Here is an 18,734-nt window from a genome sequence, read left to right on the forward strand (position 1 = left end):
TTTCATTGTGTACTTTCAACTACAGTACATTATGGTCCGGCAAGTTCAGCATTCACTGCATTCACTGTGATGAATATAAAATAAGACACTGATACCATTTTCCTCAATGAACATTTATTGAACAGAACATCATGTGGAAAATCAGAGGGGCACCATTCAAGCTGGTCTGCTTAAAAATAAATAAATAAAAATAACCTTTTAAATTGATCATAACAGTAAAATCAACATGATTTTAAATAAAAATGTAAGCAGCCAGGATTGACATATATATATATATATATATGTATATGTATTCCATTCCTTTACATTTAATATTTAAAATACAAATTAGCAAAATAAACACAATTACACTGCGCTAAACAGCCAAATCGACAAACAAACGAGAACCTAAATAGTATGTAATTATATCTAAAACCACAATACGTTAATTACCTGTACTCAGTGCGCCATATTGTTTGTTGTCTGTTCTCTGTAAACCTCCATGTCTCCTTAACACTAGAACCGCCAGAGATTTTGTATACCTAAAACCGCCACCGGGGTCAAATAAGTGTCGTTTAATTAACAAAGGTAATCTGGTGTTTTTGAGTTGATGAGTAGTGGAGATATCACTGTCAAATCAATCGACGGTGAAGAGAATACTTACTTCCGGGTGTACAATTCTCCGTTATCCAATGGGAATGGACGCTCACATTGCCTTTAAGGGCCGCCGACATAAACTGATGCGGTGCTTCCATGAGCGTGAAATGAAGCTGAAGGAGCCTCGGCGGGTCCCAACTGCAAGCCACGGGACCCTGACCACGCGTCACTCCTGGACGTTTAGGGAGTGAGAGTGTGTTGCTCTGAGCTGCTGTTATTACTCTTGAGTTTTTGGCTGAATTCCTCTTCTTAGTTAGCTAGCAGGACAGTTAGGCTAAACCGTCAGTTTGGCAGTTGACTAACCGTCAGTTTGGCAGTTGGTTAGCTTCTCTGCTGGGTTCTTTAGTTGAACCGTATTTTCTTTGTAAGTGGGTAAACTTACAAAATCTGCAGGGGATCAAATACTTATTTCCTCCACTGTATTTGAAAGATCATGTTTGTTTCAAAAGAGCAGGAAAATTGTGAAATTGTCCAAATGTCTCCATTTTGACACCACTGAATCCGTGGGTTGGAGGCATGACACGGTTCAAGTGTGAGCTCCCAGTCCCAGTGCATTGTGAAGATATGACCTTGTACATTTCAAATACCCCAGAACCTGCGGTTATATATTTGAAGTGTACAGTACACTTCAGATAAATGACTACATGACCTGTGGTATTTGAAATGTACAAGGTCATATTTCAAAGATGCCAAGGGCTAAATGCACGTCACTTTGAATTAGTAATCTGTGAGGCCACTGTTCTCAGTATACCAACTCTCATGCAAATCAGAGCAACTTTATCGTGACCTGTTTTTATTTTTGACCTGTTTTTCAGTCAGTGATGATGAGTTTGCAAAGGTCTAAAAATCAAAGGTTCGCCGATCATCTCCACAATCGACACACTCAATCCAGAGGCTGGAGGCATGTGTTACAAAAAGGGTCGATGAACAAACTAGGAATTAAATAAGATGGCTAGAGTCACAAAAAATGTATCCTTAGGTGCTTTTATTAACAGCCAAATGCTGAAAGAACACAAAATAACAAGCATCTACAGAAAGAAAACAAACCTCAATATATATGTACAGGTCGAAGAAATATAACTGGTACCTCTCTGCTCTACAGCCACAGTCAGACTAACCTCAAAACACTTGTGGCCAGAGGTTTATATATGTTAAGCCCCTCCCCATAGGACAATCAACTATTTATACCCTTAATTACTGTTATTCTTATCTACAAACATATTCAAAATGTAGTTCAAACTAATTAAACACAATAAATCAAATAGGTCAACATGTTCTACATTTCTGACCACAGAAGCCTTAAACAATAACACTTTTACACTTGGAAGAAAATTGTCACCCGTGCCCATGCACTACATGGTATGCTCCAATTGAGCACAGGTGTTTCCACTGATTGAGCCTCTACTTAAGGCTGCAGTTTTCTGTTGCTCTGTTTGGATTTCACAACCTTGAACGAGAGGGTAAGCAGGTTACTTTGGCACAGTATTGTTATGTATGACTTCAAATAAAGCTGTCTTGAACAAATAATGACGTGGGTTTTATTTTATCAATGTATTCAAATTCTAGCGCACTCGAGCTGGTTTCTCCAAAATTACCTACCCCACCTTTAATGTGTTGCTTTAAATAATAATACTTCTGCCTACAGTATGTGACAATGTAAGTGTCAGATACGGCTCAATAGCTGTCACAGATAAGTAAATATATGATACATTATGATGTGATATGAATGATAATGGGACACATCGATGTCTGCACTCACAGTGCCGCGGACTGTACGTAATGTTACTTTGATCCGGTTACATATGTTGTGGCAGATATTTAAGTAAGATTTCTTAAAGCTAATGTTATAATAGTCAGATTGCTCTGAAGATGGAGGTGATATTCTATTAATTTTCACGTTCACAGTCTGTGATTTTTGCCGGCCGTCTTTCCTGCAATGGCAGTTTAAACTGTATTTCCTCCGCACACTGAGCTCTGATTGGTCAGCAGGCGTGGTGCTTTCGCTGAGTTGATCTCTTATCCTGGAACCTATTCGGCTTAAAACCACTATGGTTTTTCTCTTGGGTGAACACGAAGATGTGATTTGAGAGCACTCGATGTAGTGAACGTATTTCCACACTCTTCACACCAGTACGGTTTCTCTCCTGTGTGAAAACGATAATGGATTTTGAGTTCACCTGATGTTTTGAACATTTTCCCACAATCTTCACACCAGTACGGTTTTTCTCCAGTGTGAATACGATGATGTATTTTTAGAGCTTCTGATCTAATGAATGTTTTCCCACACTTTTCGCAGATGTACGGTTTTTCTCCAGTGTGAATACGTTGATGTTTTTTGAGATTACTTGATGTAGTGAATGTTTTCCCACACTCTTCACAGCTGTACGGTTTTTCTCCAGTGTGAATACGTTGATGTGTTTTGAGAGCACCTGATGTAGTGAACATGTTCCCACACTCTTTACAGCAGTACGGTTTCTCTCCAGTATGAATATGTTGATGTGTTTTGAGAGCACCTGATGTAGTGAACATGTTCCCACACTCTTCACAGCTGTACGGTTTTTCTCCAGTGTGAATACGTTGATGTGTTTGGAGAGCACCTGATTGAGTGAATGTTTTCCCACACTCTTCACAGCTGTACGGTTTTTCTCCAGTATGAATATGCAAGTGGCTCTTTAAAGTTCCAGATGTTGTAAAGGATTTGTGACATTGCTGACAGCTGTGACGTCTCTCTCTTCCTTTTGGTTTCTAGAAAAGACGGACAGAGAAAGAGAGAAAGTTAATCTAAAAAGCATAAATACATATTTAAATACGTTAAAACTCACTTAATATAAACCTTGAGTTAATAAAATACTACTTTTACTAACTTTTTGTGTTTATTATATTTGTATTATATTCGATACAGCAACATTCTAACCACATTATAAACCAGAGGTGGGGGATTCGAGTCACATTTTTTTACTTGAGACTTGCTTGACTAACATTGATAAAAGACTCTACTTGACTTTGACTTGGTATTCATGACTTGAGACTTACGCTTAAGACAGATTACTCGAAAGGACTTTACTTTTTTAAATAAAATGTTTCTATTTGTATTTTACGAAGCCCCTAAAGGGCAATGAAAAATCTCGTTCGCATGAGAAAGTTACCGGTGTGCCAAGTAGGAAGTGGAGCGCACAGGAGACAACCGTTTCATTGCAGACTGTTATGTTTATGTGGGGAAATAGCAGTGCATACATTATTTGAGATATATTTCTAACTCAGAATTCATTTTAGGTACATTTCGGCCAGGGTGTAGAGCTATTTGTTTAAGTAACGGATCGGCAAAACAGGAGAGTCTGTGAACCCGTCTGCCTTGATCTATGAATTAATGTCCCTGACTCTCACAGTATCTGCTGCCCACAGCTGTTTTATAGAAGGAAAACCTCCTTCACTTCATGAAATCTCTGCAGCACCAGGAGGCAGTAACGTGTAACTCAACAGAATCTGAGAAGAGCGGCACCAGCCGCAAAGAGCTTTGCCTTTTACTGTTTACTTCACTGTGTTTACCTTCATTAGAACAGATAAAGAGCGACTGCAACGTTTTAACCACACGCACCTCTACACACACATTGAACTGCCCAATTATTCCCCCTATTATTAGTTTTATGACGGAGATGTCCGGTCACTAGTGTTGCATAGTGTACCGATACTACAAAGGTACCGTGATACACTGCGGTTAAAAACTTTACAATTCCTCCGTTTCATTAGTATCGGTACTTTAAGAATGACATTGTTTTAATAACAGCCGTATTTCCTGTGTGTGTTCAGCGCTCTGATTCCCCTCCCTGCAGCCGTGCCTGCAGTCCCTCCCCTCTCATGCACGCTCAAAGTGCCTACCCTCTCTCATGCACACGCTAGCTGCCAAAGCATGTGAGAAAACGAGAAGCATGGCTGCAAGTGGGAGTGCTGCTGCCGCTGCGCCTCAGCTTGTTGACAAAAAAGACGCAAGAAGCTAAATTTGGAAATATTTTGTACATCTCTGATGACGAGAGCAAGCCTACGGACACCACGATGCCCGTCTGTAAGTAATGTTTTAGATCCCTGCAATCCAAGGGAGCCAACACATCAAACTTGACCAAGCACCTCGCTGACCGGCATCCAGAGCTGTTTAAAGAATTTTAAGACAGATAAGTTAGCGAATGTGATAGATATCATAATTACATCATGCCCAAGCCCATGCCCTCAAATCTAAGTCAAACGAGTGTGATTTATTTTGTGACAAACTAACGTTTTCACCATCGTAGTTTGACGAGGCAATTAATGGCAATGATAACTGTCTAATATGGCTATCTGTTTAGCTAACTTACCAATAGCCGCTTTCACACCAAGTACTTTGATGTACTTAGTGCCGGCACTTAGTGCCTGGCACTTAGTACCCCCCATGGCACGAAGTACAGATCACGTTCACACTGGAATAAGTTCCCTGAGGGAAGATTACGCAAATGAGCCACTGACGTCCCTTCTTCTTCTGCTTTGGGTTTACTGGCAGGCCGCAAACCACTTCACAGCGTATACTGCCACCCGAAGTCCCCGGAGTTGGGGACTGGCTTCAGTAGAAGCCTTCCAAGTAAATCGCCAGAACCTCCTCCTCACTCCACCGCTCCCATGATTTTTTTTGTGTTGCCATAAATTATTCTCTCTCTGTTGGTGCGCGCGGCTAATGCTAATAATGCTAATGCCAGCAAATAAAATGTCGGAGTTTTATGGGGCGTGGTTTGCAATTCGCCCAGTCAATCGGAAATTGATACTTTTTTCTCCCCAGGACAGTACCACCTCTCTAGCAGGGACTAAACATGGGGGTAAAAGTTCCCGGGACTAAGTACTCTTTTTGGTGTGAACGCAAAATAAGAGGTACTAACGGTACTTCAGGATGATGAAGCTCAAACCCAGGATTAGCCTGCTCTGAACACTACTGATGATGGTATCTCACACACTAATTATCTAATTCACCATCATAGAATTTTAATGTATTGTTCTCATTGTTTAAAAGTTTGTGTTATGACTTGAAAAATATTTCTGGTGCGAAATAAAGCACAATAATTACATTTAAGACGGTTTCCCTTTTTTAAAGAAAAGTATCACAACTCTTGACTTGGTATCGGTATCGAAACCAATATGTTGGTATCGTGAAAACACTACTGGTCACCAAGGCGCATGATGTGTGTGTGTTAGTGCCCCGGGGCCTCATTTATAAACTACCGTACGCTCAAAAGATGGCGTACGCCAGTTTCTAAGCAATCTTTGCGATTTATAAATAACAAACTTGACGGGAGGATGTGCGGTCTTCCAAGAACACTCTGACCCAAGCGTACGCACAACAACGGGAGAGATGAGAAACTGTGACACCGTTGGCAGAAGGAAGAATGGAGAGAAATATGTGAAAAATAATACCATAAATAAAATGTTACTCTCATTTATCATACATGTATAATTCATTTGCAAAAATGTATAAAAGCCAATCTTAAAATGATTAAACAAACGCCTGTTTGAGACTCCTCAGTGCACACAAAAACATAACTTGGAGAAATAAATAAATACGGATGTTATTGAAAACCACCTTGAATATGTTGTGTTAATGTTATGAAATGTATTCTCATAAATGATGCAGTAAGCAGAAGGACAGAATTATGTCCAAACTGACGCCGTTTTGCTTTTCTATAAGTTGTATAGATATGAGCATGCTTTTATATACTATCATGTTTAATCATGTTTTAAGCCGCTCGCCAAGACTTGATAAGTCGCTCATGGAGTTATGGAAACTAAGAACACCATATATTTGGTAAATTGTACAGCTGATATAACACAACACATTTGTTTTATTTCATTTAACTGGTGGATAGAGTTGCTGCAGAGGCTGCAGTGGAGATGCTGCTCACAGCTGATCGACAGCTGGAACACAAACCACCAAATAAATTAAAATAATTTAGATCCAGTCGTCATGCCTCCACTCCGGAGGGATTCCCTGATAATTTCTTACAGTTTCTTATCGAGGGGGGGGGGGTCTCCTGTCCCCGGTACAAACACACTGGGTGTTTCTCAATGTCGAGGACGCTTCCTTGGTAGGACATGTCCTTCCGAGTCAGGTCCTTCAGAGGCTAGGCAAGAATCCTTCCTAGCATCGGAGAATGAAGAATGGAACAGGCTAGCAGGTGTGAGGCATATGCAAGGCCCCGCCTTAAATTGAGCACGATTTGTTTGAAGACTCAAAACTGATTTGCGAAGATGGACACGTTTGTGTTGTTATCTTGTATCCATACATTTGTTGAAAATAAGGAAAACATAGAGCGGGAGTATCGGCAGCGTCTGTCTGCTCGGAGGAGGAGGATGTTCTGTCGCTGCCTTTGTGGACGACGTGCTCGGGTAGGAGAAATAATGTACTGTTATATTCAATGTTGGGAGAATGGGTAAGCTAGTTAAATAAGTATTGCCGCTTGCCTTCCTTTATTCTCTAATGTGAATCAAGTAAATTAAGCATCCATAATTACTCCATAGTTAGTTTGTGAGTTGTCATTATGGCTTGAATCCCCCTTGGTAGACACCCCTTTCTATTTCATGCTTCCCACACAATAAGCAAGCAACACTTTTCTCCAGTGTACATTTTGCATATATATAGTTTGTGCATGTTTGTAGTCGTTCTAAGACTTATCGATGCGGAGAAAATGTGTAATCACATTGAAATAGTTTTTTTAATTATGTAAACACACACCAAAAAATAACCATTAACCTGTTAAGCCTGGGCCGCAACAGCGTCTGAGGGCATCATAACATTTAAACTATGAATGTGTCATACCCACTAAACGAGAAGAAACTCAGCTAACTGACGATATGAAACATTTTTAACGAAACAAAACACAACTCTAACACAGAGTCTCTGAATTAGCACTAAGCGAAAGAGCGCTAACGCACTTAGCACATAACTCACGGTATAAATATTGTATACTTAATCAGATCTGCACAATCTAGATATCGTATGAAAGCTGAGATTCCACAGATTCCAAGTATAAGAATCATCACTGTGCGACCAGAACTCACGGCAGCAAAGGCAAGCAAAGACAACACACAACTTCACTTTACGTGGCCAAAACGTCTTACCTTTGCTGTTTTCTGATCAAAAGTTGTGTTCAATGGCATTACAACGCATATAAACGCTGCTGAAGGTTAATCCAATGTCTCTGTGTCACTTTGAAATTATTACTGATAATCCATCATCATATTCATGTCAATAAACAGAGTTTTCATATAGAGTGTATGAGAGCGTAACCCAGCTTCTGGTTTTGGCTGGCTGCACATCACTCATTCACCAATGGCAGTGTTTCCCCAACAATTGTCTTGGAGGGGCGCTGCACCGTGCCAACGGAGCCCCGCGCCCCCCCTGAAATTCAAAGTGTTCGACATTTTTTTAAATATATATATAGAGCACCAAATTGCAACTAATCTATATCTAGTGTCACTTTTCACATTCAACATGTGCTCTTTTATTAAATAAACTAAACGCTTTCATTTTAAGTTGTGAGTTTGGTGTTTTTGACCCTGAGAAACACTGATGCTATAATCAATAACAATAATCCACAGCTCCTCTCTCTGCTCCAGAGGATTTAAAAAATATATATCCCAATGCCCCCCCCCCCATGCTGAGGCAGCACTCCCCCCCCAAAAGCAGTAAACCTAGGGGAAACACTGAATGGTAATGTTTAGATGGATTTAGGAATCCCCTCTCGATTCTATTGGCTCTAATGGTTAAAAAGAGGTGTCAATCATCAAAATCGACCAATGGGTTCCAGAGATATAGCAAATACACCCAAATGACCCCAGAGGTGGGTTTTTTTATAAACATCTCTAAAAGGGTCAAATGTCCCTTTTTTTCATCAATCTTGATACAGGGTACTTATTGTATGTTATAGTTTGGATTCCTAAAGCTTTTTGTCTACTATCCAATCATTTAAGGGCAGTGTTGTGCTAGTTACTGAAAACCAGTAACTAGTTACCATTACTAGTTACTTCATTTCAAAAGTAACTCAGTTACTTTACTAGTTACTTACACCAAAAAGTACTGCGTTACTGTGAAAAGTAACGTTTTAGTTACTTAAAAAAATGTCTCCCATTAATGCCCTTATAGCCTTCATTTCAGTACTGTTATTGCATTGGAGAATAATACAATCTGTTGATCAACTTGACATGCATTATATGCAATCTGGATTGCATCGATATTAGCTGGCTTTCCATTTTTGTATATTCTTTCTCCAGGTAGTTGGAAAAAGTTTTCCGTCCCATATGCCGTGTGCCGCCCGGACATGCTATCATGCTAACTAGCTCCCTGAAAGCGGGTGACTCCACTGTAGCAATTACCTGCATGTGTTCTACAACATACCGTGCAATGGCTTTATCCACTTTTCCCTGGCTAGCAGTCCCTCGGTTAAAATCCAGCCGCTGTTGCTTAGGTGGAGGTGGAGTGGCGTTGGATGAGTCTGGGTCTGTGCCGGTCTTAGTTACTAGCTTCGTCCCAGCATGTTGTTTTTGCAGATGTTTTAAGAGATTTTAATTGCTGTTTTGGGCAGTAGATAGGATCTTTGACCCGCCAGGACACAACTTACATTTAACAGAAACTTTATTTTCTAGAAACTAGAAACTAGACTTGAGCTCCGCCGGCGCCATGATAGTAGTAACGCAGTAACGGAGTAACGCACCATGTAGTAACGGTAACTGAGTTACTGAATTTAAAAAGTAATGCGTTGTAGTCCCAACACTGTTCAAGGGTGGTTTTTATGGGCTCAGAACAGTCTCATAATACACACATGCACACAGAAGGATTCACACTTGTATTTCACGATCCGCAAAAGGATTCACACTTCTATTTCCGGATCCACACTTGTGTTTTTCAATGCACACACAAATGTGTTTCGTTTCATATACATGTAAATAAAATCCAAATACAGAAAAAAAGTTTGACATATGTATTTTTGATCCTCACATATTTGTTTTCCGTTTAAATCCTCTGAACCTGCAAACACAAACCGCTTTCTGTGCATGGATCGCTGTGCATTCGTGTGTGTTTTTTTTTAGACTCCCCTGACGCACAGCCGATTCGTACTCCAACTCCGGGGACTTCCGGCCGGGGACTTTGAGCGGCAGTATACGCCGTGAAGTGGTTTGCGGCCTGCCAGTAAACCCAAAGCAGAAGAAGAAGAAGTGACGTCAGCGGCTTCATTTGCCTAATCCACCCTCACGGACCAGGTTCAAAGAGTTCTCATGAACCTTTGTGGGAAAAGTACTGCGGTGTGAATGGTATACTAAAATCCATGTGAAAAAAATTGCTTCTCACTGTTCTTAGGTCAAATATTTATATGTGATTAAAAATGCGATTAATTTCGATTAATTAATTACAAAGCCTCTAATTAATTAGATTAATTTTTTTAATAGAGTCCCGGCCCTAATTTTTATATATTACCAAGTGGTTTCATGTACAACCCACACAAGCATCATGCTAAATTAAGCTCTGTTGCTTGGATATCACTAGATCCTGATGTCAGCGTAATATAAAAGTACATAACGATTGATGTGTAACTTAGCATAATTTACTAGCTAGCCGCTAACTGCCGCCTCGTTAATATAAATCCAGTACCATGCTGTCATGAACGTGCGGTGCTGTTACGTGTACGCAAATTCACGTGCTTAATGTGAACGAGCCTTTTGGGCGGCGTGGTTAAAGTTGCGCATGCTCTATGAGTGCACATACGGGTACTTCTCAGGCATGCCGGGTAATCTGTGACGTTTCGCTCTCTCAAAAGTTGGGCCATTTTGTCATCATGCGCCATTGAGCAACTCTCATAGGAATGAATGAGGCCCCGCCTCCCACGCTGTATCCAGTTCTTATTATACATCCATGGTCTCCTCCCGCTTCCCTCCTCCCTCACCCCTCCTCGACTCCTCCGTGTGCATTTCAGCTATTGGGACCAAGCCCCCAGGAAGTGCGCCGGAGTCTGATGAGAATATTCGTGCTGGTCAAACGGCGGTACTACACTTCCGTTAGGTTGCTGGGCCGGGAAACACTTTTTCCCATTGACTTACATTGGGAAAGAGTGGTCTGTAACTCGTTGGATAATTTTTTTTAAACTAAATAAACTACCCAGTATGAACACTTGTATAGCCCTTATTAAAAACATTCATTCCTCAAGTTGTAAAAATGTGCTAATAACGTTATTCTGAGAGTTATTTCCCTCTGCATTATGAACGTGCATCTAACCCATGGGACCGCGCCGCCGGCACGTTCATGTTACGTGTTCAGTACTACATAAGTTTCTCTTTACCCATGGATGCACAATAAGAACGGACCATATCGCCTTACTGCCCACGGAGCTGTAATAATGGATATATTGCACATGTTTGCCGTAATTCATCATTTGTAAAATATTATACTACATGGGCTGTATGATGTAAATCTTGTACCGTAAATGTTGTATTAAATAAAGTTAATATTACCGACGTAGATTAACGTTCCTGTAGCTTCTTATTGCACTTGCAATTGTTTTAGTTACTTGTGGGCTACTTAACATGAATAATCACAGTTACTATCCTTTTACTCCATCACATTTCAAAAAGAAATAGGCTATTGTTATTTTAACTCCACCACAGCATCATCAGCTTTACTTTTTAGATAAAGTTTTAACTCACAATTGATCATAACAGGCTTCAACATATACATTTTTATATATTACCAAGTGGTTTCATGTACAACCCACACAAGTATCATGCTACATGAAGCTCTGTTGCTTGGATATCACTAGATCCTGATGTCAGCGTAATATACAAGTACATAACGATTGATGTGTAACTTAGCATAATTTACTAGCTAGCCGCTAACTGCCGCCTCGTTAATATAAATCCAGTACCATGCTGTCATGAACGCGCGGTGCTGTTACATGTACACAAATTCACGTGCTTAATGTGAACGAGCCTTTTGGGCGGCGTGGTTAAAGTTGCGCATGCTCTATGAGCGCACATACGGGTACTTGCCGGGGCTGCTTCTCAGGTCGATTAAATGAAATCCTTGCTTCCCTCACTTGCGTCGTTTCCCTGCGTTTAGTCCCTCCCACCAGGGAAGCAAGGAAACCACGAGACGCAGGGAAATTAGTTTTAAGAGCAATGGGACGTCCTTTCCTCCGGAGCGTCACGTGAAGCGACGTCCGTTTGTGATGACGCTGCACAGCTGATCGTCTGACAGCAGCTCTGTTCCCGTTATTTTCACAAACACCCCCGCCTCTGTTAGTACACATTTACTGACACAAACATTTGTATCATCTGTTGTAGACCCCAATAAATAAAATAAAATAAGAACTCATTCTCAAAAAAGATAAACGCCATTCTTACAATTTATAAACGAACAATAGTTTATTAATATTAATTAGAGTGCACAATAGAAATAAAATAATTGAGAGAAGAAAAAGAGATATGTTATCTATCAAAACCCAGTTGGATTAACATTCATTGGATTGCACACTTTGTGTGTTTGTTTGGATATGTAGTAAATTAACATTTCAATAGCACTTAATGACTGACTGAATGGAAATGACAATAAATGAAAATGTAAAACGAAAAAAGCAATCATGAAAATGTTTCCAAAAAATGAATTAAATGATTTTTGACCACTTTGTTGTTCAGATATATCACATATTTGTAACTAAATGAAACATGAATTGAAACAAAACACGGTATAAACTGAGGAGTGACTCCCGTGAGGTTCATGTATTTTCTTCACTCTGCTCTCATGTCAAGAAGCATCAGATCAGTGCATGCGCTGCCTCGTCCAATCAGTGAGCGATACACAGTAAGGGGGCGGGGTGAGTATCTGAGGATTTCATCGGAGGATGGTCTGGTGGTTCCTCGGTTATCGCTCCTCCGGCAGAAATAAGAGCCATGGGACGGTACTCAAGATGGCGCAGGCAAATCAACTTCCGGTGAGACCGAGGAGCGAGGAAATGAAAATAGTCGACCTGAGAAGCAGCCCGGGTAATCTGTGACATTTCGCTCTCTCAAAAGTTGGGCCATTTTGTCATCATGAGCAACTCTTATAGAAATGAATGAGTCCCCGCCTCCCACACTGTATCCAGTTCTTATTATACATCCATGATTGGGACGTCCTTCAAAATGGCGTGTCTTGATCGATTTCCGGGTCAAGTCCCGGAGGAGGGGAAGAGAAGAGTCGAGGAGGGGTATTGGGATGAGGCTAGTGTGTATTTATTTAATCACCTTTGTTTTACAGCCTGTGCTGGAAGACCGTTTTATATGCAGGCTTTTATACTGTTTTAATACTGTATTGATACTGTTTTCATACCGTTTTTAATACTGTTTTTATACTGTTTTTACCCCTTGCATCAGCTCCGGTTAGCTCCCATTAGCTCCCGATAGCTCTTGTTAGGTCCCGCTGCAAACTCACCTGAACGAAGGTTGTTTTCCCGGATCCAGCCATCTTGGTCTCTCCCCCCGGTGTCCGTGTGTCTTCCCCCGGTGTCCCGGTGTCTCCTGAGGTCGCTAAACACTCCCGGTTCTCCGGTAAATCCTCCGGAGCTGCGGAGGCCATGATGTCTGATGTTGTGGTGAACTGCCGTAAAGATACTAGTACTGTCGCAAAATGTGAGGTGGCGGAGTACACTTAGTGACCGCTAGAGGGAGCAAAATACCTTATCAATAATAATAATAATAACAATAGATTACATTTTTATAGCACCTTTCAAGGGACCCAAGGCTGCTTTACATGCTGTGAACAAACAAACAAACAAGCAATGAAGTATTAACACGTTAAATGTTATTGATCCCACATTGGGAATTATTTAGTTACATCAGCAGCTCTTCAACATCCTCATTAATTCATTAAATGATTGAAGAGTAATTAGATCAAGTAAGGAACTTGTTGTACATGAGTTTTGGTCTTAATATGAATATATATATATATAATAATAATAATAATAATAATGTGTATATATGTATTATGTGTATATATATCATAATATTTACATTTATTTGACAGAGCTGGAAACTGATTGACTTACATACTTGTTTGTGTTTACCTACACATTCATCACAGATGAGCCAAACAGAGTAGAGGATGAAGAAAGGGACACACAAGAAGGAGATACAACAGACAAGAACAACAATGGAGACAACAATGAACAACAAAATGATTTCCTCCTTCCATCCCTTTTTCTGTTTAATCTGATTACTAACAACTTCTAATAATTTGACATAGTTTATGATTTAATTGGAAAATGAAGTGTTTTTAAATAATAAACCTGTTTCTGATTCTGATTCTTTTTGACGTATGGGTGTTGAGAGATGTATCCATATCTCTTAATGTTGCTCTCAAAGTGCACAAGATTTATGCTTTTAACTTCAACATTTAAAAAAAATCTTCCTGGGGGGCCCCAGAGGAGGTGAGTTCCCCCCAAAATAGCACTATCTCTGCTTATGTAACTCCCCTCGGCAACAGATCACTCAGAGCTGATTACTTTCCTGCATTTCAATGGAGGGCATATAAAAAGGACACGTGAGCTGCATTGCTTAAGAGATCCTCTCATGCCATCTCTTTTACAAAATAAGTGTCCAGTCAACAACAAAACATCAGTGATCGTATAGTGGTAGTATATTTTTCACAAGCAATGTGAAACATTAAACTTATACAAACTGGTGTACAAAACTCACATACCTGCGTTGATCTCCTGGAGTGTCTCTACTCTTTCTTCTCCACATCTCTTGTCCACCATCAGAGATTGCAAACATTTCAGAAACAGCTAGAGGTAGGGGACAAACAACTTGTCCGCTGGGCATGTCAAAAACCTCCCTGCTTTGATCAAGACTTTAGGGAGCCTTTCAGCCCCTCTACCAAAGGGACTGGAAAGCAAGCTTTGAAAATGCAGTACCTTCTACATGCTGTCATGTTCCAGACACTGCTCTCAACCACTCAGGGCCTGCACAAATACCTGCAGAAAGAAACACTTGACTTGGTGCAGGCAGTAGATTACAAAACAGCAGTTGAGAACACACTGAAAAGTTACCGAAGTAACGAGAAAGCACATGAGGTCTATGACCAGACCAAGGCCCTGTGCAATGATCTTGATATTCCCGAAACTGTGACACAGAGGAAGAAGCGTAGAAACATGGAAGACTTTGTAGTCGAGGCATCATGTGGAGCAATGTGAAACATTACACATAAATAAACTGGTGTACAAAACTCACATACCTGCATTTCAATGGACAGCATCAAAGGACTCGTGAGCTGGGTTCTGGTGCTCAGATTAGCTATTGATGATCACGTTGATAAATCATATAAAACAAATAGCCAATCACACTAAAAACATGTTGCTGTGACTGTGAGCATTAAACAATTAACATTAAACTAAACAAATACAACAGTACGTTATTGTCCTTATAAAATAAAAACATACATTTTGTCCGCCGAGATAATACAGGCACCTTACCCTCAAGAGATCCTCACGTGCTTTGAGAATCTCCCACAATCCATTGCCGTAACAAAGCTAATGCAGGCACACGTTTGTGACACCAGATGGCGCAATTGTGTATGTGCGTGTGGGGAGCCTTGCAGTAGAAAATGCGACTGTAGCGCCGCCACTGTGGGCTAAGCCCCGAATGTTTCCAGGTCCAGGCGACGCTCCTGCTCATAAGTATCAGACACAATGACTTTACAGAGAGTGAAGATGACATGAACATAGTTACTGTATGGTACTGAAGACAAAATACAGTATATTGCATTACTTCCTCTAACTCTCTCTCCAAAATTGGCCTCCATTGTTGTGCACAACAAAGTGTTCAAGCTCAGGTTTCTAAGTGATCTAATTTTAACATGTGCATTCTGGGTGCAGGTGTATCAGGTACAGCAGATGTGTTGTCCCTGTGTCCACCTAAAATCTATTCAAACACCATGACACAATTCAATCTGATTAATGATAAAAACCTAGAGGACATTATTCAACATCTAAAATCCTGTTCCTGCTTCCTTGATATTATTCCAACAGGCAACAACAAAGATGTTTTTCATTGCATGGCCTCAGATCTACTTCGTATAGTAAACCAGTTTCTTCACTTAGGTGTTTTTCCAATGGCCCTGAAAACTGCAGTCATTAAACCGCTCTTAAAAAACATCAATCTAGATGCTTCAGTAATGAACAATTACAAGCCCATATCAAACCTCCCATTTCTAGGGGCTTGATAATTGAGTGTGGTATTTCAGTGGCGGTGTTTTGCAAACAACACACAGGCTGGTTTTGGTTTTGGTTTTGAATAACGTATCTAATGTAGGCTAAATAAGAGTGAGTAGTTATTTGCAAAAAGAGTATTTTGGAATATCAAACTTAGTGTAAAGCAGACGATGTGCTTATGATTTAGCATATCTGTTCAATAGATGAAAGGCAACTTGAGTTTCATAATTGTGCCAAAAGTACCAGTTTGTGTCTTGGTAATTGCACAAAGCTGTAATAGGGCACAAATAATCACATTTTTCTAAAAACATAGCAGCAAAACCTATTTTATCCACCCAAAAATGAAGGCCCACCTGAACATCGCTATTTTTAGCATTAAATAATGTACACTTAAACTGATGTAGCTTTTTTGGGTGGATAAAATAAATGTTGCTTTTGCCCACGTCCTCAGCAGTACATGGCTCTGCTGTGCTCTTGTATGTTTCTCCACACGACTACTGTAGGTAGTACGCTGATTATGGATATACACCACATACTACCCCACTTCAAAAATACCTATCCCCTTAAGGGCAGCTGTTGATGTTCACAACAACAACAAATGCATGCAGATGGTTGTAATCTGTAGCCAGCCAGTGGTAGATCTGGCTGTGGTGGAGCATTGTGGTGGGCAGCGGTGTGACTTCTAGCTGTCATGGTGATGTTCATATGACAAAGGACTGCCAGCTTGAACTTTACAGAGAGCAGAGTCCACTAGTGGCACCTCACAGGGATACCTATGGTGCAGAAGCAGCGGTGAAGTCCTTGTAGATCCCTGGCACTTTGAGGGCAGACAGATCCAGCAGCTCTCAGAGACATCAACACATAAACTATTCTGTGTGCATAGTTTACTTTCACATAACTACTAATCTCTCACTTTACTTTCTCTACATTGTTCTCTGCTTTGGATTGCGGACATCCCAGCCATGTTCCCTACCGGGCCTGGTTTTACACACTGTGGGTTTAAGCAAGATATAGAAATGATGAGATGATGTGTGTATGAGACATGATGAGTGTGTATTTTTAGCATTTGAATTACAATGATATTATTCTCAGACTTGCCATAGTTCTTGGTTTGTACCACTGCTGCTCTGCTCTGTAGAGCTGAGTACTGGGGACCCACTGGGAGTCATGTGACTGGAGCAGGAGAGTAACACACGTCACACCTGCAGCCATGATGCTCCAGCTCCGCGGGGGTCGAGTCTTTCAGCCCCACCTGTAAGAAGAGAAACAAAATAAATACGTATTCAGTTTGCTTTGTATTATTTATTTTAGAGTAACATTTTGGTTTAATAACATTGTGCTATTTTAACCTCTTAAGCCCCAAGCCTGTTTTTCAGGTTTCAGGCTCGAAAATGACATGCCCAAAACAAAGGACTATAACTTAACTTCTAAAAGGGTTATATGAATAATTTATTTTATCAAAGCAAGGTCACATCTGTGAGTTGGATGTAGAAGTGTCAGAATCAATACATATGTAAATCCAGATGGAACATAGTCAAAAAGTGTACATTTTTGTCTCCGCCCAAATAAAACCCATTACTTATAGTGAAAACCACCCTTGAATGATGGGTTAGTAGCCTAAAAGCTTTAGGAATCCAAAGTATAACATATAATAAGTACCCTGTATCAAGATTGAGACAAAACAAGTGAGAATTTACCTTTTTAGAGAGATTTAGCACAAAAAAAGTCCAAGCGGACTAAGCTTTGGGCACATTTGGGTACATTTGGTTCCATCAGTGCCATTTAACCTTTTTCAGGTACCAGACTGTAAAAATCATTGTTTAACATTTAATTATCAGTAAAGGTATTCTTTCCATAAAAAAAAATATATATATATATTGTAAAAAAAGAAAAGAAGAGTGGGCTGTGCGTAAACCAGCTATACTGCCTTTACTTATACTTACGCAAGATCCTCGTTAGAGCCGATCGAATCGAGTGGCAGTTTCAAAATACGTAAATACGTTAAAATACGTTACATAAATACGTTTGCGCTGTGGACCAACACTATACATTGACGGGGAAGCGGGTAGCAATAAAGATAACACCATTAAACAGTTACACAACATAACAGAAATAATATCGATACCAGCGTCCCTAGCAACCACCTTGGTGACAATGTTGTATCGACACAATTTCCTGAAGTAATCTTCGTAATAACTAGCAAACTAAAGATCATGTACCTCCACTGCACACATAATCTGAAATAACAACTCATATTTCTCGCATCAAATGACATCAAAAGGCATTTTAATGACCAAACTAACTTTAAAATAGGCATTTTACACCGAGAATAAAACGAAGTTCGGCCATGTTTTTTTTTTTCTGCGTAGAAATGTGAAGATCACGTGACATAGACGCCAGCCATTGGAATGAATGGTGAAAAAAAACGTAGGGATCTTACAATTTCAGAGGCGTTTTTGTAGAAATACTACGTCCTACGTTGTGGACCAACGTAGTTATTACACGTTTTTTTACGAGACTGGGTTGGCTATCCTGCAGTATACAAAGTCATTCAAACTAGCTGCACCTTTACCAGCTTTGAGAACACTTTAATGATCAATCATTATAAAACATATATAATTAAAAAAATGTATTATCACAAACAAGAACATTTTCCCCAATGTTTAAAATCCGTCATACCAGTCCCATTTTAGATTTTTTTATATACTTTATTAAGTATTTATATTTATTATTATTACTATTATTATTATTATTATTATTATTATTATTATTATTATTATTATTATTATTATTATTATTATTATTATTATTATTATTATTATTATTATTATTATTATTATTATTAATGTAATG

The 18,734-nt window shown here is 39.8% G+C and overlaps 2 protein-coding genes across 4 annotated transcripts in view; both read right to left on the bottom strand.

Annotated features, from left to right (window-relative positions):
* Nucleotides 1-18,734, bottom strand: part of LOC117534740 (zinc finger protein 239-like) — a 311,675-nt gene that overhangs the window by 142,863 nt on the left and 150,078 nt on the right. The gene's annotated exons all lie outside the window — the stretch shown is intronic.
* Nucleotides 1,607-14,464, bottom strand: LOC117534742 (zinc finger protein 239-like). 3 transcript variants are annotated; one of them, XM_034198997.1, is made up of 3 exons: nucleotides 14,372-14,464; nucleotides 13,106-13,331; nucleotides 1,607-3,381 (listed from the first exon to the last, which is right to left on the bottom strand). In XM_034198997.1, the coding sequence occupies exons 2-3, from the start codon at nucleotides 13,247-13,249 to the stop codon at nucleotides 2,683-2,685; spliced, it is 843 nt and encodes a 280-aa protein (XP_034054888.1). In that variant the 5' UTR covers nucleotides 13,250-13,331; nucleotides 14,372-14,464; the 3' UTR covers nucleotides 1,607-2,682. The 3 variants fall into 3 exon arrangements, with proteins under 3 accessions (XP_034054888.1, XP_034054890.1, XP_034054889.1); XM_034198999.1 differs by lacking the exon at nucleotides 14,372-14,464 and adding an exon at nucleotides 13,397-13,643 and having other exon boundaries at nucleotides 13,106-13,236; XM_034198998.1 differs by lacking the exon at nucleotides 14,372-14,464 and adding an exon at nucleotides 13,384-13,643 and having other exon boundaries at nucleotides 13,106-13,236.

This window comes from Gymnodraco acuticeps, unplaced genomic scaffold (genome assembly GCF_902827175.1).
Source record: "Gymnodraco acuticeps unplaced genomic scaffold, fGymAcu1.1, whole genome shotgun sequence".
Lineage (NCBI taxonomy): Eukaryota > Metazoa > Chordata > Actinopteri > Perciformes > Bathydraconidae > Gymnodraco > Gymnodraco acuticeps.